This window comes from Mytilus californianus, unplaced genomic scaffold (assembly GCF_021869535.1).
Source record: "Mytilus californianus isolate M0D057914Y unplaced genomic scaffold, xbMytCali1.0.p SCAF_3, whole genome shotgun sequence".
Classification (NCBI taxonomy): domain Eukaryota; kingdom Metazoa; phylum Mollusca; class Bivalvia; order Mytilida; family Mytilidae; genus Mytilus; species Mytilus californianus.
Window position 1 is genome coordinate 63,017,109 of NW_026262679.1, and position 27,919 is coordinate 63,045,027.

A 27,919-nucleotide genomic window follows, 5' to 3' on the forward strand; every position below is an offset into this window, starting at 1 on the left:
TAATCGGCTCTTTTTTAAAACAGTAAATAGAACTAAGAACGGAGTACTTTCTGTTATTTTTTAGTTGTATTCACAACATATTGTAATACTGTAAATGTATCGTGTTTATGCATGAACAAATTAGATTCATCGCGACCTATATGTCATACATGTTATACATCATGTTTTTTTTTATTTAGGTAAATAAATATATGGAAGGTTAATCAAATTAAAGTTCTCCGGTATTAACAATTTAAAACAGTTAAACAAATTTAAACATCATAATAATTAAAGTTCTGAAGAAAAAAAAATCAATAAATCAAACAAAAACAAATAATAATAATTATAAAACAAACAAATATTCACACAAAGTAAGTATGATTGCAAGTGAGACAGCTCTCCACCAGAGACCAAATGACGTAGAAGTAGCAATTATAGGTCACCGTACGACCTTCAACAATGAGCAAAACCCATACCACACAGAAAGCTATAAAAGCTTACTTAGAATTATTTTCTCGAAAATGTTTTCTTTTTCTTGATGAAGTAACAAAATACCTATACGTAATGTGTGTATATGCTCAAGTCTATTTGATTCACTTGTATGCTTCCTTTTAATGAGAGCCGACTCAGTGATCTCAATGTAGCGTGCTCGCCAGGAGCTCGGGGGTTCAGTCGTAGGTTCGATCCACGGCCGGGTAAACAATGATGGACTAAATTTGTATTTGCTACTTAATAAAATAATAATCATTCGGGTTCCTGTCCCTGTCCGAAAATACACTTCGGCAATTAGTCTTGGAAGTAACAATATTTTTTTATTGTCCTCAAAATAAATGATACCAATACTAATTACTTGAGTGACTACCTATTGAATTCTTAAGGTTTGTTAGTCAGAAAATTAAGAGTTACATAATCTTCTTGTTAAAATCGATTAATATTGCTTCTCATTGAAATGCTACTGTTTTGATAACACTGCTAACGTGAGCTATTAATAATTATCTATTAAAAGTTTGAAACTGCTATGTTGATGATAATCCACTGTCCGCCACACCTGTCATTAATAGAACCAGAAGTCCATTACTTGAGCTCTAATAATGACCTTCTGTTTGAACAGATACAGTCTTATTTCTTTAAATAGAAATAAGAAGATGTGGTATGAGTGCCAATGAGACAACCCTCCATCCAAGTCACAATGTGTAAAATGTAAACAATTATAGGTCAAAGTATGGCCTTCAACATGGAGCATTAGCTCACACCGAACAGCAAGCTATAAAGGACCCAAAAATGACTAGTGTAAAACAATTCAAACAGGAAAACCAACGGTTTAATCTATTTAAAAAACGAGAAACACTTAGAACCACATAAAAAAACGACAACCACTGAAACAGAACTCATGTACTAGTATCTTGTTTTTCTTTGGTGCTGACTATTTGTGCTGTGTGTGTGTGTGGGGGGGGGGGGGGGGTGGAATTTTGGGTAAGGTTTTAAAAGGCAGTAATTTGTAATTCTGTTGACAGGTCTTTCAGGTATTCCTTCAACCGGTATTCATTTTGCAAATGTTACGAAATTTTGATTGTCAAACATTTTTTACTGTCATAATTTTAGTTTAATATGCACCCGCATATGTATTTTCCATCGCCAGTGAAAAAAAATAAAACCGTGTAGTTGTTTATTTACATATAGAAAAAGTAGTTTGATTTCAAGGTATGCTGTTATGTTATAAACGATTTTTCAGGAGAACGTCCGTTGTCCTACTTGATGGCATTAAAATAAATCCCAAAGGTAGGTTAAATGGCAAATCCATTACTAACAAACTTTATTTATGCATCAAATTAATATCAAAATACATAATATCACAGACATTGCTTTTAAAGTCTTAAATTAATTGCCAGGTGCCTGTCAGTGTCACTTTTTAAGGAATTATTTTATATAATCAAAGAAAAGACCATTACAATACAGCTTTCATCTAGAATGAAGTTGGTTTGAATGTAGTGTCGTACGTGTTCCAATTATAGTATGGATACTGAGGTGTGAACATATCGTCCTGTTGGTTGTCACCAGATGGCGCTACCGTGTTGTCAGCCTGTCCAGGGTTCTGTAAATGATTCCCAGTTGAAAATGATGCAAATACTGGTTGCGCTGGAATAACCAAAAATAAATAAATTATGAATGTTAGTTAAATAAATGAATTATGTCTACATCGACAATTTTCGGCTTCCTTTTAAACTCCCATTTTTGACGGAATAAACAGAGACATACACAAACGGAAGTCCTGGTTTCATAAACATTGTTAAACATTACGATATCATAAGTTAGACATTCTGTGTTTATCCACAATGCTGTTGATTTAGAGACACCCTCGACTCAGAAATGATTCTTTTCCCCACTTTATACAAAGCAAAAGAATAAGCATGGACGATGTCTCCAAAACAACACGAGGAGGGTGCGAAGGGTACTCATTATTTGTAATTTAAACAATATATATAAAGTCTACTGTATAAAGTAAGAAGATGTGTTATGATTTCAAATGTGAAAACTGTCAACCGGTGATCAAATGACGAGGGTGTGAACAACTTCCATATATCGCATTCTGCTACGGATACTTAGTACTATATATCAAATATAGAAACGCAACACACCATATTCCAAGTCCCCTTTTGGTCCCTTTTTGAAACACGATACAAAATACAGCAACTTCTTTAAAGGCACTCCATTTGGCTATACAATAGTTGGACAAGTTTGCAATAAGTATCGGATCGGTTTGTTTCAGTTCCGAAACTTGCGAAAAGTCACATAGTCACGAAAGCAAAACTCACAGAAACAATCGTAATGTGATCACAACGGACCAAATACAAAGGATAATTGTTAAACATAACTGTTTGATCATCACTTCAACAAGAGCCTATTCTGGTTGAATTCTATTATCCAAAATGCAAAACAGTAGGGCCACAAAGGCCTTAATTCGGCCCTTAAAATTGATCTTTGTTATATCATATGCAAAAAATTTATAATTATGATCTTGAATATTATAATTTAGATAAACTGGACCCTTTTTGTCTGCTGTTCGTCTAAACCATTTTGACAGCTTCAAAAGTATGCTATTTTACAGGATTTTTAGCCAGTTTGCTTGTTTTTATGCATTTGTAAGGTCTATTTCCTTCTGAAAAAAATTGGCCACAGCCTTCGACCAAAATCAATTTGTTATACAAAGATTTATATGGATAAGATACACATCCTTACAAAATAGGATGGTGGTCCTTGCATGTTGCCAATGTCGTTTGAAGCAAAAACTAATAAAATGTAGCCAAAAAGTTCAAATTATTATTTTCTTTTTAAGAATACACAATTATGACATCATAAGTGTTATAATGCGTAAGAACGTGTTGATTTTGTTAGATGTTTTTACATATTTTGTCATTAGATGTTTACTATTATTAGTTTATTTAAATTTCACAGAATTATAGGGCCAATATTGACCCTTTTGAACTAAATCCTTAGAATTTATATTTGCTTAAAGATATATGGAACTTAAAAAAAACCTAAGGATATGAACATCTAAACTTTCAAAAATTAAGATGAGAAGAACAAAAAGCTTTGAAAATTTCTTGATATATTTTGTATGAATATCCTACAAAGTCTACAAAAACAACGAATGGTAAACTTCCATAGAAGATCTGTAGTTTGCACAGTATTTCTATTGTCATTCATTTAAGAATTTTGAATCGAAAACAAAGATGTTGATTGTGCATTTGCATTTTTATTCCCCTTCAGTCAGCTATTGTGTTACTCAATGTTTCAAGAGGGTCGCATAGTATTGAAAATGAGCTCTTATACATGTACATGTAGCTATTTTTTTTAATTCATCAAATTTGTTAAAATTAGTGTGAAAGACTTTTTTGTGAGCATTATTTTCATAACATAGAAGTATTCGTCTTAAAAGACAAATGACATATTTGATAACATATTGTAAGAAATACAATTTGTCAAAGTATAAACATTGATTTTATATTCTACCTAAATAAAATGCAATATTTGTTCAAGCTTTTGATGTGTATGTTTACAACATATGTTTGTTTCCTTCTGTTATTGTTTAGAAATCAAGATTGTACTTTTCATATTTTGTAGCTCGCTAAGCTGAAAAATCCCACGTAACTGGTATACCGTCATTTCAAATACCCCTTATTCAATCATTTGCATATACAGTAAATCTTAAGAATGTTAACCTTTTAGAAATCTATGAACCGGTTATTTGGTTTAATTCTTTAGACCGACCAAAGTGGCAATATATCGACCATAGTGGCAATATATTTGACATGTATACATCTCGCACTACAAAACGGACACATATTTCGTAAAAATCAAAGAGCATGAGAATTCCAGTAAAAAATAATTATTAAATACAAATCTCCAAACAATACAATAAACACTATACTGTTTAAGGTATGATTAACAGAATGTCCAAGATGACCCACCATGTGTTTTATATTTTACATACATGTACAAGTTTCCAAGATTCCATTTTTATATTCATGGTTCCAGGTTAAGCAGCTTGGTGTCATTATCTTTATTGTCACATTTGAATTAAAGATTGGTTAAGCAAAGTGTTTTTAACCAAAAGAAGAATAGGAAATTATAGGCTTCAATTTGGTTTTACAAGTTAAAATAAAAGAAGAATGTGTTCATGGTCAGGAATGCCTGACAACAGTAGGTTCAGCAAACCAAAACATTTTCAACTCTAACAACGTCGATGGGTTTGATTGATCCATTCAAACAAAATGCAACACATGTCTACTCTGTGCTCGATAGACTGACTGATTTAGACTTATGTTTTGACAAATCATCCTAACCGGTCATCAGAAGGACTAGAAGAAGAAAAATTTTGTTTGATTAAATTCAAACATTAGGATTGTTCCCAAATAGGTCAGAAACAATTACATAAAGCCGTCCTTATGAAAACAAACCGAGCTGTCCTTATTCTTACTCCTACATACCACGTGCTTAGGGTATTTGCGTAAAGACTGTGGTTTTAGAGATTGACAAATATGATTATACGCCTATCTCTAATCTAAGACCATTTATCGATCTTTAGATGTCTTTTCTATTGTTTTTTATGTGTAACTTGGTTTTTTATCTCAATAACGGGTTTAATCAAGTATTTATATAGTAAGACTATATAAATCCTTGATTTAATCATGCCAGGCGGAAACATTTAGGTAAACCATTTCTGCATTATTACAAATGTGAACTTTGAACGGAGAAATGTTTTATGCAGTGAATATTTGGTACGACTAATGGGCTATTTTTATGTTAACTGTTATTTTTTATATTAAATCTCTCTAACGAAGTTTAGAGGCGTATTGTTTTTTGCTCAGTTATTTATAGAGCCCAAATTTTCACAGCTTTGTTCTAATTGTAATACAATGTCGCTAGTTATTCCTGCATTAATTGTAACCAAATTTTCACTGGGTTACATGTATACTTCGAAACATGACAAACTGAATCATATGATATAATTATTTTGCCAATTCCACTTTTGGTTAATTTCCTTAACCACTCTCAGACCCAGTTTGTTTTAAAAAGGTACATAGCTACTTTATTTTTTGAAAATATATTGTCAAAAACTTTTAGTTAGAACAACTGGATTTCTAAGGATGACATTCCAATTTGGTAAATTTTCTTGAAGTCTGATTAGAACAACATTATTTGAAAAAAACTGTTATCAACCATATAATCGTGGTAACGTTATGACCCAAACTTTGAAATGAAACAATTGGATTTTAATAATTTCAAATTTTTGAACAATTGGATTTCAAAGGATGGAATTTCAATTTTCTTGGAATTCATTCAGATTAATAATGATTTAGAAAAACACCTATCAAAAAAGTATAACAAAAATACCGAACTCCGAGGCAAATTCAAAAAGGATGAAGTCCATAAAAAACTGACAAAATCATACGATATCAATCAACGGAACAAGTGAAATACAACTGTCATATATTCTGATAACTATTATGACCTATTATAGTAAACTTTGACATGGGACAATTGAACTTTAAAAGGATGTGATTCAAAATTTGGTAAAGTTAAGTTATGATTTGGAAAAGCACCAATATATTAACCATATATTTTGGAAACTGTTACGACCTAAACTTTGACATGGAACAATTAAGACGGAGTGTGAATCCAATATATGGTAACTTTTCTGAACTTATCACAGTTATCAGTTATGAACTATAGTAACCTTTGACATGGAACAATTAAGACGGAGTGTGAATCCAATATATGGTAACTTTTCTGAAACTTATCACAGTTATGAACTATAGTAACCTTTGACATGGAACAATTAAGACGGATTGTGAATCCAATTTATGGTAACTTTTCTGAAACCTATCAACCATATATTTTGGGAACATTTATGACCTGTAGTAACCTTTGACATGGAACAATTGAACTTGAAAGGATGTGATTCCAATTTTGGTAACTTTCCTGAAAGACTCTCAGGCCTACAATTTTTGAAAATATGTATCTTCGCATCTAGTATATAGTTTATAAACATGTTGACCAAAATTGTTTTTTTTTATATATCGAGCAATTTGATTTCAAAGCCAATATGATTATTGGGATCTAAGGGGACTTTAAGTAACAGCATCCTGTAACTATCATTAGTGTGTCGTATCTTTTCTTGTTGAAAAGTCTTTAACGCCATATGCGTGCAAATAAGAAGAACGCCACAATTCGTTCGTGAAATTATTTCCATTTTTCACTTGTAGTTTCGCTTTTATTTTCCGTTTTTTAAAATAACACATTCGTCATGAACATGCATGAAATAATTGCCACTGGACGTTAACCAACAATCAATCAATCAAATAATACATGTCCCCTTATATGTAACCTTTAAAACAGTGCATTAGATAAAAAATAAAAATATACTTACGGACATTTTCTGGAAAGACTTGAAATGGTGATGGAAACGAGCTAGTTCCAGTATTCATGGGATTGACATTGCCATACAGTTGAGCAGCAGAAACTAGTGGAATTCCGCCTATTATAATAGGAATATTGACTCTCAAATTGATAGCTGGACCCGAGGGATCACAAACCAACTAAAAAAGAAAAGAAAATGAACAGCTTGGTAAAAATTATCACATACCAGTAAAGAAAACTTATTTAACCTGAACATATATTATACGTTCATTGTTTGATTTTTATGTTTTTTTCAATTGACTGCTCTTTTTTTAAGGTTAGTTTCACCTTTAAATAAAAGGGCTTTCTAACCAGACCATTATTCAGTTTGGTGCCATGCCAATAAAAATTAAGAAATATATGCAAAACAAATTTAAAAGATTCAAAGAGTTTGAATGTAAGTTTTCATATCAAATAAACTATATATACGTACAACCCAAAAATACGTAATGTCTATTATATTACAGCCATGAAGGCCAGTGGATGGTAACGGTGGTACTGTCATCTGTTCCCCTCTCCAGTAATCTGAGTCACCTTTGCCTACTGTCTTTGCTGTAGTTTTTTGCACAACAGTGTTCACAGTTCTAGTTTTTCTTGCAGTTATATATCTGATAGACTGAATAAAAAAATTACTTAAGATGAATATGTATCGCAACAACAGTTTGTTTATATGAAGTTACAGGTTAAAACTAAAAATTAACCAACCGCCGTAGCATTTTTTCTGCTTCATACTATGTGTATATCTAAAATATGGCTCCTCATAAAGTACACGAATAAAACGCAATACAAAAATAAATTGAACATCATTTAAAGTTATATAACTATAAACAAATATTAATATATTGTATATTTGTAGTCATAACAGTGTGTGACAAAATACACAAATTACATATAACATGCATGCATACAACAAATTATACATTAATTAGTTTAAGAGTTCCTTGTTTTCGGTTCCATTGACTGTGTTAAAGAAGGAACCTAGACTTTGTACCTGTTGAACATTTGTTGGATTCAGTATTCATCCGTTCATATTCGAAGTTCTCTCTTTGCATTTAGTTTACTAGTAGAAATAGTTTATTTTGTTCATATACATCTGTTTCCAATTTATTCCTGCAAAAGGTATTTCGCACCTTTACAAAGGCATGTATTACAGATAACATAGTACAATGTATGAAAAATCAAAAATATTGAAGCAGTATGAAAGAATGATTGTTACCTACACTGTATAACCAAACCAAATCCACCAATGGTATCAAATTAGAAAAAAATCATGAAAACAAGGTATTTGTGATGCCTTCCATATATCGATCATGAAAGAAATTTATACTTTCAAAGGAAAGTACTACAAATTAATGAGTTATCTTCCTTTCCAATTTTTTATAGTGCATTTCATAATTATGTCTCAGATGACCTTGATTAAAAGTAGAAATTATGTTTATTTTTGGTGTGACTAAACATTTCAAAAATAAATACATGTAGGCTTTCCACCAATGAATCTCCTTTTTTTACTATTTTTAGGGCGGAGTGGTACTTATAATGTTACATTAGGACACTCGTTATGATAAGTAAGCTACTAATGAACTTAAAGAAGTCGACTCCAAACTTTATGTTATACGGCGAACTTGTTGTGTATCCCATGGCAGTCTACATTAAACTGCATATAGTAAATTATTGGGCTCGAATTGTTCACGGCAAAGAAAATAAGTTTTCAAACATTTTGTTTAACTTTATGTATTTTAAATACTTACATAATAATTATACGTCTGAATGGGTTAATTTCATGATACTTGTGGTTATAGTAATATCTGGTTAGTACAAACTGACTTTAGCACAAAATAGCTAAATGATAGTATAAAACAAAAGTTATTTGACCAATTTCAACAAAACTGGCATTCAGATATATGTAATTCATCAAAAGGCTTATCATACAGATTATATAAGGATAAGTTTGAACTCGAAAACTATTTAGATATACTACTAGATAGAGATAGGGTTATATTTTGTAGATTTAGAACTGGCTATCATAGATTACCAATTGAAACTGGTAGATGGATAGGTTTAGGTAGACAAAGAAGATATTGAAATTTATATCAATGTCAAGAATTTGGTGAGGAAATTCATTTTCTTCTGAATTGTAGATCTCTAGACGACTTGAGAAAACAGAAAAAGGTTATAAACTCACTAGCAGGTCTTCCTGGTTAGCCTTTGCCTATGTATCTTTTTTTCTAGTATAATAACTAAATGATCTTGTTTAGTAATTGTAACATTTTTATCTTGTAATGTGCACACTTTATTTGTATACTATGTTTTATTATTTCATTCTTGTACCAATGTGTATACAATGGTTTTAAAGAATAAATTGTCTTGTCTTGTCTGTCTTGTTAGTATGACCAGGTTATTGGTCACCTCTATCATATTAATTAGTTTCGGGGGAAACTAGCGGTATCTTAAATAAAGTCCAAGTCGCTGGAAAGTTTTCATATTTATTTCGCATCCATATACTTCAATCATTAAAACATAACTGAATAACAACATAAAAACAAATATAAAATACAAATTAAAAGACTGCTTGACATGCAGAAAAGGAACCAATCAAAATATCTTGTTATCAAATATTATAAATCGCGTTTTGCCGAAAGCGGGGATTACGGATTAAAAACATGTTTCGTAGGTGTCTTCCCGATTGTCCCACTTTTTGAAATTACATGTAAAAAAGTAATGAAATGTTGTGGGACAATCGGGAATATGTATGTGGGACAATTGGGAAATTTAAATGTGGGACAATCTGGAATTGTTTTGATAGTGATTAATTTGATTTTATAGTGTGTAGCTGTTAATTGCAGGTTACTAATTAATGTAACTTTATTTTGCACATATTTGGCACAATTGAAGTATCATCAAACATAAAATATAATACGAAGTCATAGAATAGCACATATAAAGCACTACTAAATTTTACACAAATATGTACTTAAGAGTTACAAATAAGCACACATAATAAATAGCTTAATATAAAAAGCACATATAATAAACAGCTAAATTTATTTTAATAGGCAAACACACGACATGAAAACAGATACTTTAAAGCACATACAATGCAGAAGGTACAACAAAAAAGCACACATAAAACATAAGTACAACAATAAAGCATGCATGAGGTTGTACCTATAGAAGACTTATTTCAAATGGTTTTTATTGGCTTTGAACTAGCTGTCAGTAACTGCGAGTACTCTCACATCTGTACTTAATGTCTTTTTGTTGTGGGGATGTATAAGTAGCCGTCCACGTCCATTATGTTTTTATTAGATGTATTTCTGTTTGTACCCATCTGATGAGATAAGCCCTTTTCAACTGTACCTGTCCTAAGTCAGGGGCCTGTAATTCAGTGGTTATCGTTTATTGCTGTGTAACATATTTGTTTTTGTTCATTATTTTGTACATAAATTAGGTCGTTTGAATTGTTTTACATTTTTCATATCGGGGCGTTTTAAAGCTGACTTTGCGGTATGGGCTTTGCTCATTGTTGAAGGCCGTATAGTGACCTATAGTTGTTAACTTCTGTGTCATTTGGTCTCTTGTGGAGAGTTGTCTCATTGTCAATCATACCACATCTTCTTATTTTTGTCTCGCCTGCAACGAAAGTCGCAGTATGCGAAACATAGGTATAACTATCCGGCGGCGGCGTAAACTATTTGCATAAAGCTTATTATTTCAAAAGGTAGAAGACCTGGATGCTTCATACCTTGTATGCAGATACCTTATGTTACAAAGTTTCCGTCTATCATATGTCCGATGTCCTTGACCTCATTTTCATGGTTCAGTGACAAAAAAAATTGAGAATCTGACGTTGGGTGTTAGCAGACTTACCAGTAAAATTGCAGAGACTAATGGCAACATCTCTCCATCAACAAGTTTGTGTAGGGTGTAGAATGTAAATGAGTTTAAGTGCATGCATTATTTCTAAATTTATTTAAAAACTTTAGAGAAAATGTTATAAAAATTACGGTATTGACATTTGTTTTATAAATAACGTAACATTGTAGATATGTTTCATAAATCAAAAATATAATTTATATTTTTTAATCAAAAGTGCATTAATCTAATGATTTAAAAAAAAAATTTTTTTTTTACTTTTATAAAACTAGTATTAAATGTGCAATTATTAATTCTTGTTTATTTAGCAAAACAAACAACAGTTACCTTGTTTATCTAAGAACATTTTACTTCATAAAATAATGTGGGACAATCAGAACTTTTCATGTGGGACAATCAGAACTCTATAATTTTAAAAAGTGGGACAATCGGGAATAAACCGTTTCGTATAAGTTTGTGAAGAATGGCTTTCGGCAGTTATCACTTAGTGTCAATGTATCTATTATATTCTTTGTTACACAATCTTCTATCATAAAGACGGATATAAATCTTTGATAATTAATTTAAATGAAAGGATTATAGTTAAGTGTAAAATACAAGTAACTTTTGAATAGTGTACTATACAATGAACTATTGCATTATTAAAAACCAATGACGACTCGGAATGATAATAAAAAGCATGAATTATAAAAACATACAAAATTCTGAAAGTGAACTTTGAACGAACAATTTTCGGGTCATATTAGAATCAAGATTTACAACCAACATATTTATAGATTTGTGTACATCCATTGATTTGAATCAAAGAAGATTTGGGGTAGACGCAAATGAGAGAGCAACCAAACGATAAAATTGACCATATGACATCTAATAATGTAAAGTTCAACTCACATTTAAAAATGTACTGATTTATATATATATATATTGGCCAATTCCAAAGGAGCGATGAGTTTGGTACAATATTGTGTTACGAAGACGAAACTTTTTTAAAACTTTTATGTTATCGAAAATAACAGCAAGAAAGGAAAAGGTACATTGAGGCCATTTTTATGGCTCCTAGAATTTTATAATAAAGTCAATAAAGATTATGATAAATCTCTGTTTTAAATAACATCATTCAGACATTAGACTATCAGAGATCAGACGAGATCAGTAAGGAGTTTGTGAATTTTATCTAAAACATTTCATTAGTGCTATAAACCGTGGATTCAATGCAAAACAATTCGAAATAGGCCTTACTGAAAAAAGATATTTTGTCAATTTCAACATGTTTGTGACATCAAAAATACATGTCTAGATTATATCCTATTCATTTATCAATAAATTAAAATAATTTTTGAAGGGTTGAATAATTTAACAACATTTACAATATTACATATACATAGTGGTAATTACAATGTGTCACACCCTTTATTAGAATTACTTACTTGTACAAGTTCCATCCATATTTCACAATTTCTGTTGCTGTGGTTGATTAATTCAGCGTTTATCTGAATTGCTTCCCCTGGTACATAACCAGAAACGGGTATGTTGTGTTTGCCCGAAATTGGACCAGAGGCACAACACAAACAACACAGCGTTTTGGAATCTTGAGCTTCTTGTCCTTGCTGATGGAATAAACATTGATTAACATACTTTATACTTTTGAAACATGAATATCAGTTACTATTACATGCTTCGAAGGACCCCTTTAACCAAAATTAATTTATGCGTTTCCGAAATACAAATTATACAAAATAGAATTTGGTTTTGGTTAAGAATGTGCTTCTTGCACAAACCTATTAAAATTGCTGTTTACCAATAAATTAGTACACATATGAATCTGATGTTATACTGGGAATTTTAGAAGAGATGAAGAAAAATTACCCTGATGTGAAATAAATTCCGATAAAATTGACCTTTGGCTGCCTCTTTGTTTGTGTAATTTCCAGTCGTTTTCATTTGGAACATTGCACTTGACATTTTTAATTAAATCACCAGCAAAACATATTCTACTTTACCCCGTTAGACTTGTGCAATTTGATTGTCGCTTAAAACGGCTTTGGTATCTTCCATCTCCATGTTACCCCGTTACCACTTTCGATAGTTAAATTTTGAATAATTGAAATTTTGAAATTTTAACTATCTGGATTGATATCTCGAGTGAATACATATCGTTATCAACGAGGTTCTATGTTAGAGTATACAAATATTTAACACATTTTCAATAGAAAATCTTTTCATATGCAGCATATTCGGTATGTCCTATTTCAATTTACTAACATTGGATCAATCAATCACACCATGATTACTGAATATAATTTCCAGAGAATTTACCGAGAGCTATTTTTATTAACAGTGCCACGACATTTGTCATGATTCTTGATAAACAATTTGAACACTGATTATCAGGTAATGATTTTGCATTTTTTTTTCGCAAAATAAATGACTTAACTCCCGGTTTGAGGTTCTTTTAGTATATATGACTTGAGTTTACATTTTTGAACAGAGCTTTCTAGAAAAAGTTTAATTAAGAGACAGAAAATTCGATACGGTTTACTTTAGTCACAAAAAAGACATATACTCTTCTAGCATCTACGACAAATATGCTCAAGGGAACCCCTATTACCATCTACGACAAATATGCTCAAGGGAACCCCTATTACCATCTACGACAAATATGCCCAAGGGAACCCCTATTACCTCATTGTCTAAAATGTCATTCTTTTTTTCAAAATAATCTGTAGAAAAGAAAAAAAAACATGGTACGTACTTTCGCTTCAGGTATTGGGTTCAGATTGAGAAGGTTCAGCACTGTAAAATTTCTGACATCCTCCACATCAAAAGCCCACGGTTTATCCATAGTCCCCTTTACATAATACCTTACTTTTCCGATTCCACCTTCAAACGATGATGGACTACTTGGTGGTATTTGGAATTGAAAAGGATACCTGTAGGAGCCTGGTTGTAACATCATTTTTTCTTCGCCATGAGCTGGAGAATGAAATCAAAATACAATTTAAAACGCTTTTTTTTCTTTCTTTCCAGGTTAAAAAGTTTCATATCTTGGTTATACGGTTATTTGCGGGGCAGGGGATTCGTAGTTAATATTATGGATGCATTGCTTTTTTGTGCTATATTGCTCTAGCTTGAATTTATTTTTGGTTTATCTTGGTCATAAACTGAAATGGATATATGTAATATGAAATGGAACAATAATAGGTGGTGTGAAATTAGTTGATAAACCTCTGAATGACATGCTATGGTTTAAATTAGACCACACCTACTTTGGTCTTAAACGTGATCTTTATATTTGTTTTGTGTACATATCACCCTCTAATTCGTCATATACATTAAGAACTGGTATGGATAAAGAAATATTTGAAAAACTTGAGACTGATATTTTTAATTTTAACTCAGTAGGTGAAGTCATGATAATGGGAGATCTGAATGCTCATATTGAATCAAAAGAAATAGATTTTATATGCGATGAACTAAATGACCCTTTGGAAGATTTTCTTCCACCTAACTACATTGCGGATAATGTACAAATTAAACGAAATACTCAAATTCCACAACGTACAAATAGTTATGGAAAAAGTATCATAGAAATGTGTACTAGCTCCCAATTACGTATTTTAAATGAACGTACTTTAGGAGACTCTATAGGGAAAGTAACTTATCATAGTTACAACGGAACCTCAATAGATGATTATTGTATCTGTAGTTCAACATTCCTATCAAATATAATGAACTTTAGAATTGAAAACTTTCATCCAAATAATTCAGATCACTGTCAAATAACCGTAAACATTTTCTGTAGTAATATATTGGGTCCTAAACAGGACATTTGTAATCTTCGGAAATTGCCACCAGTCATAAGATGGTCTCCAATTCGAGAGCAAAAATTTATTGAAAACTTAAATTATGATAGTTTTAATAATATTTGTACAAAAACCGAAAAGCTGATAGCAAGTGAGGCACATCAGAAGTGGACGGCGTGGTTTCTGATTTTGATAAATAACTAAAGGGAGCAGCAACCCTAGATAACAGATTTGAATCAAAACTGCATAATAAACAAAAAAGAAGGAAAATTTAAAAAAACATGGGTTGACAAAGACTGTGATGTTAAATATAGGCATATAAAAGCTCTCTGTAGAACTTTAGGTAGAAATCCTTGGGATTCTAGTTTGAGACTAAAAATTTTTACAGAGAGAAAAAACTTCAACAAGCTTGTACGTTAAAAACATAGGGGCTATAAAAATAAAATACTAAAAAATATACTTGACCTATCCGAGAAAAACCCTTCGGAATTTTGGAAATCTGTAAATTTATTAAAGGACAAAGCGAAGGAATACCCTAGCTCCAATATTTCACATGATGAATTATTGAAGTACTTTAAAAATTTAATGAATTTTCAACATTGTAATAATTTTGATGAAAACATTAGTAGTATTGATTGTAATAATGATTGTTTAAATGATAGTATTACTGCGGATGAGGTGTTAAAGGTTGTAAAAGACTTAAAATTAAAAAAATCTGCTGGTTGTGATGGTATAACAAACGAAATGATTAGAGTGTCATGTGGTAAATTAGTTAAAACATATGTGTTGATTTTTAATTTGATATTTAAAAGTGGAATCTTTCCTTCTATATGGAGAGAAAACATCATTAAGCCTATATTTAAAGGAGGGTGTTTTAATGATCCTTCCAACTACAGGGGTATAGCTCTTTCTAGCTGTTTATGTAAATTTTTCTTAAAGATATTATCTACCAATTTAGAGAACTTCCTTGAAACTAACAGTATATTACACAAGGAGCAAATAGGCTTTAGGAAAAATAGCAGAACAAGTGATCACATTTTAACATTAAAAACTCTGATTGACAAGACCTTTAAAAATCTAAACATCTATACACTTGTTTTGTAGATCTAAGAAAAGCGTTTGACACAATCAATAGAGATGGCCTTTTTCATAAGTTACTAAAATATAATATAAAAGGGTCTTTTTTTAATATTTTAAAAGATATGTACAAAGATGTCTCTTTCTCTGTAAAATTAAAAGAGGGACTAACACAAACATTTCCCTCATGTGTAGGATTAAAACAGGGTTGTATATTAAGCCATACATTATTTTCATTGTATATAAATGAACTGGTTGAAACGTTTGACCACAAATGTGATCCAGCATGCCTAGATGATAAACAAGTGTCTTGTCTTCTTTATGCAGACGATTTAGTAGTAATATCAGAATCTGCATCTGGCCTGCAAAATGCTTTAGATAAATTAAATATGTTTTGTGATAAATGGAATCTATCTGTTAATCTTAATAAAAAAAGATTATAATATTCAATAAAACAGGAAAAATTATTAAAAAACACAATTTCTATTATAATGGAAAACTACTAGAGCTGACTGATGAATACAAGTATCTAGGTATAATTTTTAAACCATCTGGATCTTTACTACAACTATTGATCAGTTATCTAAAAAGGCTAGCAAAGCTATTTTTTGTATTAGAAAATTATTATATTCTGAAAAGATGAATTTACTACCACATTTAAAGCTTTTTGATTCATGTGTTAAACATAATTTATAATATAGCAGTGAAGTTTGGGCTACTGTTAGTTTAGTGAAACAAAATACTACCATCGAGTCAAACTATGCAAACTTTAGTCCAAATAATATTCAAATCAAATTTGCTAAATTTTTATTGGGTGTAAATAAAGGTGCTGTGAATAATGCTGTACTTGCTGAATTAGGGTATTCCCACTTTCATTGTCAGCCCTTAAAAATGCAATTAATTTCTGGATTCATATCATTAATATGAATAGCGAGAGTATGGTAAAGAAAGCATACAGTGAAAAATTTAACATGTCTAATGGTTTTTGTAGTAAAATAAAAGTGTTATTAGGCAAACTTGGTTTTCAGCATGTTTGGGAAAATCAAAATACTATGTCAAAGACAAAAATTACTTTTTTCAGTTCAAAAGAAATTAGAGGAGGAATTCATAAAATCCTGGAAACAAGCTCTTTTTTGTGACTCTAATAAAGATAGTCATGGTAATGAACTAAGAACGTATCGCAAAGTTAAAAATAATTACGAATTAGAAAAATATCTCCTACTGGACCTTAACAAAAATGATATTTCTAAAATGGTGAAAATTAGAATTAGTAAAAGCAAATTACTAATAGAAGTTGGTAGATATAATAGAACGCCTTTAGAACAGAGAATTTGTCCACTTTGCAAGGATGGAATTGAAGATGAATTCCATTTCCTCATTAAATGTAAAGCGTTAGAATTTAATAGAAATATACTCTTTTGTAATTTAAGTGATATAGTTCCATCTTTTGTTAATATGTCTGAACAAGATAAATTTAGTTTCATTTTGAAAAGTAATGATACTGACATTTGTACTGTATGTGTAGCTGGAATAAGCGATATGTATGATTCGAACATTCATTTAAAGCAAACATAATGTTGTTAAGAACTGTTGTAGTATTAAAGCTTATTGTAATAGCTTGAAGTGATAATATAGTATGAATAACACCTCCACGCAATGTAGATATAAAATATGTGTCTCTTATCATTGAGAAAATATATCTCTTTATATTTGTTTTTTGTTTTTTGTTTATTTTTGTCTGTTTTTGTATTTGTATTTTGTAAATGTCAGCTGGTATCATTCCTGTATTGGAATTTACACCAATACTTGATTATTTGATTTATATGTAGGAACCTGGCTTATACATCATATTCTCCTCGCCTTGAGCTGGAGAAATTTAATCAAAATACGATTCAAAATACAATTTCGTTCTTTTTTCATCTTTGTCAAACGCTGATGAAAGGGATTTCGTACGTTTTGCTTTCTTTTGTGCAAATATTGCACTTGCTTGTATTTATTTTTGGTTTATGTAAGTCATAAATCGTACTGGTTCACATGAAATTCATTATTTTAGTATTCTCAGTGAAATGTATACTTGAAATGAACGTGGGTACTAAATTCGATAGTTCATTGATTGCTTGCAATCTGAACGTTACATTTGGATATTTACTGCTGACTAAATCTTAAAGCGAAAATCTGATATTCAAACAGCTTTTAGATAGCCAAGATCAACGACTTTTGAGCAACACGTTTTAAAACCATGTAAAATTAATCATAAATCTTACTGTGTGTGATCATTTCAAACCATTTTGTCTGATTCCCAGACACAGTGTACTAGTAACTGCACGCTCATCCTAAAAGTCCCCCCCCCCCCCCCAAAAAAAAAAAAACAAGTAGAAGCAATCCCCATAAGAATGTCATAAATTTGTAATCAGTCTTCAATATAAAGATATGATCTTTAACTTTGATTTAACTGACTCCTAACCTGGTAAAGAGAATAGAGTTATACCCATCTCTCTTGTTAAAGAAAGAGTGCCTGGTAGAATTTGACTTTTTTAAGTATCATTAAGGATACACGACATTTGAGCTGCGCACACGACTGACGAGCATTTCCACGCCCCTTTCTTGTTAATCTCGATAATGATTGACGTGTGCGCAAAGTGTGTGTCTGGACTAATCTTAATCAGGTACGTTCGAGACCAAAGATTGTGAAAAAACAAAGAACAAAAAAACGTTTGCGAGCAAAAAAAGATATTAACGAAACATTCAAAACCGTCCGAATTCAGCTTTGCGAGAAGGTTACACATATTTATGAACTAGAAATGTACAGACAAAATATGTCAATACCGAAGCAATAACATTAATGGTGCCAATTTTATTGCACCAAGATGCGCATTTCGACAATCAATATCTCTTCAATGATGATTGAGGTCAAAATATTTGAAAATCCAAAATCTTATTCAAATACTGAAGAGCTGATAAAACCCGCCCGAACTGATCCATCACCAGCGGTACCGAGCCAATGGTAGTTAACAAACGTTTGATTTTATTTCCGTGCTCACAGCACGAGTTTCAGGAAAAACAATCATTATGTACGCTCCAGACGAAAATCTTAGCAGGTCAAAACTATAACATGAAAACCAAAAAGGTCTAAGCAGAAAAGTCAAAACAGTGTATGATCCGAAGACACTGCATTTGATGGGGTTTGTCTAAATACAATTAAATATTTAATAGACTGACCCGAATGATTCAGTCGTTATATTTCGCTGCTCTGTGATGTCTACATAAACTCGCGAATGGGAGAGTCGAATACGGGGAGGACCTGATTTATTCGACTGGAAAATAAAAACTGTATCTTCTACATCATACAAATTCCAATGCAAATATCACCCACGTCTTGGCAAACAAATGTGAATGTTTTGTGTCATTTGAATATTCGTGACATTTTCCCGTGACCCATGACAAACTTGAATGAAAGAATTTCGTATAATTGGATTTGCCTTCAAACATTATGAACTATGGAGAGATTTTGTATTTGCGATTATTCGAGGTTGCAGAAAAGATGAAATGTCAACTAACTGCTGAAATATTTCGCATATCTATCATGACTTTTTATTCTGATAAACTATTTGAGATCACTCTGGTTTCCAAAGTTGAAGAACTTCACTGTAAGACAGGAATCGAAAAGACTAAAACTAATATGAGATTGGAATTGAAAGTGTTTAAAACCCGGCTATATATATAGACGAAAGACAGATAAAGGACAATGGTGCAATAATTTGAATACATGTTTAATTCAAAGATGTTTGAGGATTTGCCTATGCAAAAATGCGAAGAATATTAACTCCTAAATCAGTTACTTCATGTATATGGTTTGTGGAATAATAAGACATATGCGTGAACATGAAGTTTTTGAAACCATACGTACATTTTTAGTATAAAGCGCTTTCGTGCTTTATACAAATATGCTTTTTGCAAAGCTTTCACACTCAAATAAAACTACTAACACAGGTCTTCCATTCTTAAATAATTTTGAAATGAAATTGATATTATAGTGCCGAACTACATCACCTACAGAATGTTTAAGTATAGTTTGGCCACCTCTAAAAAAAGTTGTTATTTTTATAAAAGAATACGGATCTTCTCGTGAAAAGGCCCGAAACCATGGCACGGCAAGTATTATACGGTAAAGTCTACTGGTGATGTTGTATGATTATTGATAATTGGAACTTAGACTCAAGTAATTGACAAACAAACTGGCATAACTAATAAACTACTGCTGTATGAACTAACAGATCAGTGTTTAAATGAAAATTGAAATCTACTTCTTAGTTAACATTATTTTAGCTTGTTCGGTTCGATGCTCTATGTTTGAATGTATTTTTGATGCCAGGGTGTATAATTTGTTACCACTTATACATATATACTTTATATTAAAAAAAAAAAAACATTACGTGGTGATAAACATGGAACAACTACTTTGAAGTATTCTTCTCTTGAACTGTAATGAACTGTTCTCCTGTGTTTCCCACTTCCATGACTCTCCGACCAATGGACATGCGCAAAGCCACCAAACTCCAATCGTATCTCTGAAAAAAAAACCAAAAATGATCACTTACGTAAATGTTTGTTGTGAAAACTATTGTAGAAAAGTTTATTGCTTTTTACTTATACCTTATGCGGTAACCATTTATATCATAGGGTCACACGGATAGATAGGCCTGTTTAACATGTTTTACTCCTTCACATTCTGTATATGTGACTGTTACAAGTCAGGAGCCTGCAATTCGGTGGTTGTCGTTGGTTGCCGTCTGTTATATTTATTTTTCGTATTTGTTTTGTTTTATCATAAATCAGGCCGTTGGTTTTTTCGTTTGAATAGTTCACATTTTGTCATGTCGGGGCATTTTATAGCTGACTATACAGTATGGGTTATGTACATTGTTAAAGGCCGTATTGTGACCGATAAGTGCTTAAATCCACGTCATTTGGACACTGTTGGGTAAAAGCCTCGTTTGCAATGATACCGAATATCCTTATTTTATACTGGTAAGTACCTACAGTAGCTGATGCGACTAAACCATAAGGGTGGATCGAACGTCTAGACCGTTCGGTTGTTAGACTTGATTGTTTGTCTATGTGTGATATATAAATAGTCAGCAACGTCTAAAAGGTATAATACCACGCTCTCCTCGCGTTAAAGATGCAGCAACTCTAAGTTGTTGGCTTGTTACAAGATAAATTCATGGTCCAAGCCAACTAACCTTAAGCTTATTTTTTCCAATGCGGCAGTCTAAATTGTCATTGTTTTTATCCTCGTCCATCCACTTCGCAGGAAATGTATTTGAAATATATAAATGAAAAAATAAGAATATGTGGTATGATTTCCAATTGAATAATAATTCACCAGTCCAAATGACGTGGATGTAAGAGGTCACCGTAAGGCCTGGCTTTCAACTATGTACGTTTGTTCAAAATCAGTTATATTGTGCGATAATTGTTGCATCCGACCGGCTGCACTGATCTGCAAATTTGTGGAATATGTAAATGTAAGCTTTCAAACAGTACATATCGTGTATCAACATGTTATGGTATGGAAACTAACCTCTTATTTTCACTTCGTCTTGAACTTGAACAAGTACTTCGCCTTGAACAGGCTGTCCAGTATGGAAAGCCTCAGCTGTCATATATTAGAGATTTACAAAACGTTATGCTGAAGCTTAAAATGTAAAGTTAAGACAGCGTGATGTTGAATTGAGTCATCAAAATGCTAACTCTAAATTACAATATGCTAAGTTGAATTTGCGCAATGTTGACTTGCAATGACAAGTGCTTTAGTCGTGATAGTATAATGATAAGTCACGATGTTGTGATGATATGCCAAACACACGTAACGTTGGGTTTAAAGTACATGATGTGAAGTTGACGTTGCATGATGTTAGCTTGCAGATGGATATTGCTCAGTCATCCACATCGACAGCTATGATAACAAATAAAATGAATAGCTAAAATGTATGGTGCTGACTTGATATTAATTAATGTTGAGCTGAGATAGTACGATGTTATATCATTGTGATATTACGATTGGTCTATCATGCAATCTGTTGATTTAAAACACCATGATGCACAGTTGAAAGTACATGATGTTAAGTTAAGATAACACGATGCTACACCACTATATTGAAACGAAAGGCTTACCATACAATTTGTTGACTTAAACCAACACGATGCAACGTGTTAAGCTAAGATGCTCACTTGAAACTACAGGACGTACAGTTGAAATTTTGTAATGTTAAGCTACGATAGCACAATGTTATATCATTATAATGTCACAATAGGCTTATTATACAATTTGCTCATTTAAAACTACACAACGTACAGTTGAAAGTACGTGATGTTAAGTTAAGATGGCACGTTGTTATATCATTAGAATGTCACGATAGGCTTACCAAACGATATGCTCGTTTAAAACTATACGACGTACAGTTGAAAGTACGTGTTGTTCAGCTAAGACAGCACGATGTTATATCATTATAATGTCACGATAGGCTTATTACACAATTTTCTCATTTAAAATTACACCACGTACAGCTGAAAGTACGTGATGTTAAGCTAAGATAGCACGTTGTTATATCATTAGAATGTCACGATAGGCTTGCCATACAATATGCTCAGTCAAAACTACACGACGTACAGTTGAAAGTACGTGTTGTTGAGCTCAGATAGCACGATGTTATATCATTATGACGTCACGAGAGGCTTATCATACAATGTGTTGACTTGAAACTACACGATGTAAATTTGAAGAAGTTTGGTCTTGACTTGAAACAGTAAAATGTTAAGTTAAAAAAACAGAACGTAAAGTCAAAATAAAACAATGATAGGATGACATGTACTTGTGCAGAATTAAAGATTTTTGGTGTTGAGTTCGAATATAGTACAAATATTAAATCGTTTTATAAATGTTAAATTGAAAGACAATAACGATGCGTAGAAGTACTGCAATTCTACGGAAAAGAATGAGGGACAAATCCCCAGGATTTTTCCTCTTTATTTGCAAGTTGATGAATATTAATGAAATTTAACTCCGGAGTCAAAATGATATACAAAGAAAGTTTTCCATAAATTCATAAAGCAAAAGAATTACCCTTCGCTATATATTACACTTGAATACAGTTTTGCCTATATTTTACATGTTTTGTTTGGGTTTTTTTTTATGATTAAAAACCAGACTTTTTTTTATGAACATTATTTAAGAAAATATTTATCTATGTGGTGTTTTAATATATACAACATAATATTGCGCTTATAAGACTTCGGTTATGACTGTGAGGGTCAAATTTTACTCATATAAAATCACATCTATGTAAGATTTAGCGGAGAATTTGTATTTACCACTCCCGTTTTCCACGAAATAAAACATAAGAATCTGGAGTCTTAATCTTAAAAAACAAAGATCAACTGATATGACAAATAATACCATTAGCGTTGGACTGAGATGGTGAGAGATATTTCAGAATGTGACCCCCTCCCCCCGGTTTTGTTAGAGGTATCTGAAAATTTGTATTTTCTTTTCCACGAAATAAAACAAAAGAATCTGGACTTAATCAAAAGTGATGCGATTACGATTTTCATAGAATGTCAGAGACAGTTTGTCGACTAGTTCGTTGATAATTCGGCTAGGCCAGTAAAGTATGTCTTGTAACAAAGCAGGGTTTATTCATATTCATATCACACTTACATGTTCTCGTCCTGATATGCATGTAATATTTGCCACTGTACGTAAAACGCACCCCTTTTCCCCGAAATAAAACAAAAACATCTGGACTTAATCATAACCGATGCTATTTGGATTTCCATAGATTGTCAGAGGCGGTTTGTCAACTAGTTTGTTAGAAATTCGGCTAAGCAAGCAAAATATGTCTTGTACAGAGCAAAGATTTATTCATATTCATATCACACTTACATATTCTCGTCCTTATATGCATGTAATATTTGCCACTGTACACTAAATACAAATACATTTTCATCAATTCTTTTTTATGGAAAGGAGCCTATTTTAAGCATGTTCATCGATTTGACACCCTGTAGTTCATGTTTTTTTTTGGGGGGGAGTTCCTCGAAAATTATAACACATTCCTTCTTTCTTTGCAAAATCGCCAAGTGACGGGTGCCACATATGAAACAGGATCTGCTTACCCTTCTGGAGCACCTGAGATCACCCTTTTTTTGAGAGTTTCGTGCTGCTCAGTTTTGTTTAGCTTTTGATCTTTTTTCTCTCGTTTATTTCGGCTGATGAGTTTTTGTCATGCCATTGTCAGTTTGGTTAAGATTTTTACTATCCCTTTTGTATCTTTCGCCTTCTTTTATCCATTTTTGTGTTGTTTTTTTTTTCGATTCTCCCCTCCCCCTGAACAGTATAATAGATAGATAAATGACCCTTTTCAACAAAAGGAGATCTACAAGTAACTCGACTTGACCGAAATTGTAATTTTCTTCCTCATTAGATATATTGTCCTTAGGGTAGATCGGGTGTCTTCCGCCATCTTAGGGAGCTACCATTTGATTTTTATTGGGGGGCTAGAATGAAATTTGAGAAAAAGGCAGGACAAGAGTTTTGAGTTAAAAAAAAAAGGCAGAATGAGCAACTTGGCAAAAAAATAGGCAGGATGACAATTTATGTAAAAAAAAAGTCAGAATAAACTAATAAAAAAAATGCAGGACCAATAGAGTGAAAAATAAAAAGGCAGGACAGAGATTACAACTAAAATAAAGGCAGGACAACATTTTTCGTCCTAGCCCAGTCTGTTTTCGACTTATGAGTTTGAAATCCTTTTGGCATATTTCGTCTCTAATGATGGAATGTGTAGGGACTTTATCTATTTCGTTTTGTAGACAGAAAACGAGTCTCGTGATCCAAATTTTTATTTTTATTTTCTAACATTGAGTTTTCCATGTATAGTTTATACAAAATCTGACAATACTGCATAACCTGTAGCTTGCAAAATGCTCTGTGGCCCAAACTTTTTATTATGTTTTTCAAAAAAGAATAAACTACATTTTTGCAAATAATTAAAAAAAAATCTATCGATTTTAATTTAGACCACACTCATGAAAACTATAAGAGAGAGAGAGAGAGAGAGAGAGAGAGAGAGAGAGAGAGAGAGAGAGAGAAAGAAAAACTGTTGACATCAAAAAAACATATCTACAAATTAATCAAAGCAATACCAAAATGATTCATGGACTTTAACAATTTTTAAAGATTTTTGATTTTTTTCTTTTTCTTTGAAAACACATATAAACAGAGAGAAGCTGCAAAGAACCAAGAAAATCACTATGGACAAGAAAATAAGTAACGGAATTCATTAATTGGCTTCTTATTATAAGTTATAGGGGTCATTGTCCATCAATGACTTTACCAATTTAAAAAAATAAAATATTCTCCGAGTGGATATATACATAAACCTGGGCACTATCTTACTTGGTGCTGGAAAAAATGGTTGGCACTGCTGTAAATGATGTATTTCTTTTTTTGAAATTTGACGATTTAGACTGGAGGCTCTAGGTAAAATTTCATTAGGTTTCATATAGACTTCATGTATAAGCGAAAAGTATACAACAGAATCTACCATACTTTATATTTGGGTTGGCCCCCCCTAGCAGTAGGATTCTTCCACCCATCAATTCTTTTTGTTTTATTTCGTGGAAAAGAAAATTCAAATTTTCAGATACCTCTAACAAGGCCGGGGGTGGGGTCACATTCTCATATAGCTCTGACCCTCTCAGTCCAACACTTTACCGTATTATTTGTCATATCAGTTGATCTTTTTTTTTTAAGATTAAGACTCCAGATGCTTATGTTTTATTTCGTGGAAAACGGGAGTGGTAAATACAAATTCTCCGCTAACTCTTACATAGATGTGATTTTATATGAGTAAAATTTGACCCTCACAGTCATAACCGAAGTCTTATAAGCGCAATATTATGTTGTATATATTAACACACAACATAGATAAATATTTTCTTAAATATTGTTCATAAAAAAAAAGTCTAGTTTTTAATCATAAAAAAAAATCCAAACAAAACATGTAAAATATAGGCAAATCTGTATTCAAGTACAAATATATAGCGAAGGGTAATTCTTTTTCTTTATGAATTTATGGAAAACTTTCTTTGTATATCATTTTGCCTCCGAACTTGCAAATGAAGAAGAAAAAATCCTGGGGATTTGTCCCTCATCCTTTTCCATAGAATTGCAGTTTCAATTCACATAATTCTGTAATGTTTTACGCATCGTTATTGTCTTTCAATTTAACATAAAACGATTTAATATTTGTACTATATTCGAAGTCAACACCAAAAATCTTCAATTTTGCACAAGTACACGTCATCATATCATTGTTTTATTTTGACTTTACGTTCTGTTTTTTAACTTAACATTTTACTGTTTCAAGTCAAGACCAAACTTCTTCAAATTTACATCGTGTAGTTTCAAGTCAACACATTGTATGATAAGCCTCTCGTGACGTCATAGTGATATAACATCGTGCTATCTGAGCTCAACAACACGTACTTTCAACTGTACGTTGTGTAGTTTTGACTGAGCATATTGTATGGCAAGCCTATCGTGATATTATTATGATATAACATCGTGCTATCATAGCTCAACATCACATACTTTCAACTGTACGTTGTGTAGTTTTAAATGAGCATATTGTATGGTAAGCCTATCGTGACATTCAAATGATATAACAACATGCTATCTTAGCTTAACATCATCTAGTTTCAACTGAAAATTATGTAGTTTTAAATGAGCATATCGTGTGGTAAGCCTATCGTAACATTCTAATGATATAACAACGTGCTATCTTAGCTTAACATCACGTACTTTCAGCTGTACGTGGTGTAATTTTAAATGAGAAAATTGTGTAATAAGCCTATCGTGACATTCTAATGATATAACATCGTGGCTGTCTTAGCTGAACAACACGTACTTTCAACTGTACGTCGTGTAGTTTTAAATGAGCATATTGTATGGCAAGCCTATCGTGATATTATTATGATATAAGATATTGCTATCATAGCTCAACATCCCGTACTTTCAACTGTACGTCGTGGTGTTTTAAACGAGCATATCGTGTGGTAAGCCTATCGTGACATTCAAATGATATAACAACGTGCCATCTTAGCTTAATATCACGTACTTTCAACTGTACGGTGTGTAGTTTTAAACGAGCAAATTGTATAATAAGCCTACTGTGACATTATAATGATATAACATCGTGCTATCGTAGCTTAACATTACAAAATTTCAACTGTACGTCCTGTAGTTTCAAGTGAGCATCTTAGCTTAACACGTTGCATCGTGTTGGTTTAAGTCAACAAATTGTATGGTAAGCCTTTCGTTTCAATATAGTGGTGTAGCATCGTGTTATCTTAACTCTACATCATGTACTTTCAACTGTGCATCATGGTGTTTTAAATCAACAGATTGCATGATAGACTAATCGTAATATCACAATGGTATAACATCGTACTATCTCAGCTCAACATTAATTAATAACAAGTCAGCACCATACATTTGAGCTATTCATTTTATTTGTTATCATAGCTGTCGATGTAGATGACTGAGCAGTATCCATCTGCAAGCTAACATCATGCAACGTCAACTTCACATCATGTACTTTAAACCCAACGTTACGTGTGTTTGGCATATCATCACAACATCGTGACTTATCATTATACTATCACGACTAAAGCACTTGTCATTGCAAGTCAACATTGCGCAGATTCAACTTAGCATATTGTAATTTAGAGTTAGCATTTTGATGACTCGATTCAACATCACGCTGGCTTAACTTTACATTTTAAGCTTCAGCATAACGTTTTGTAAATCTCTAATATATGACAGCTGAGGCTTTCCATAGTCCAGGATAAAATATTCCACTTGTATTTGCAAAACTTATCGTGAACGCTCTAACTTTACCCATGTTTCATGACTTACAAATTAACTGACAATTGCGAAATAGTTTATTTTTAACACCATACATTTCGCAAATGGTTCTGAAGTACAGAACGGTATTTAAATCCATTATTTTGGCAACGTGATTAAATTGTAAATATAAGTGTGTACATATAAAAACTTGTAAGTACACGCATGAACATATTTAAACCTTTGACGAACCATTAAACGTCGATTTATATAGAGTGCTTATTCAATATGCATTGTTATTTTTATTTGAGTCCCA

General features: G+C 32.0%; 1 protein-coding gene across 1 annotated transcript; it reads right to left on the reverse strand.

Annotated features, from left to right (window-relative positions):
• Positions 1-1,759: 1,759 nt before the first annotated feature.
• On the reverse strand, positions 1,760-27,780 carry LOC127733151 (arrestin domain-containing protein 3-like). The gene is made up of 8 exons (XM_052242490.1): positions 27,598-27,780; positions 21,277-21,330; positions 20,126-20,260; positions 13,565-13,785; positions 12,240-12,419; positions 7,373-7,555; positions 6,911-7,079; positions 1,760-2,115 (listed from the first exon to the last, which is right to left on the reverse strand). The coding sequence occupies exons 1-8, from the start codon at positions 27,659-27,661 to the stop codon at positions 1,943-1,945; spliced, it is 1,179 nt and encodes a 392-aa protein (XP_052098450.1). The 5' UTR covers positions 27,662-27,780; the 3' UTR covers positions 1,760-1,942.
• Between the last annotated feature and the right edge of the window lie 139 nt (positions 27,781-27,919).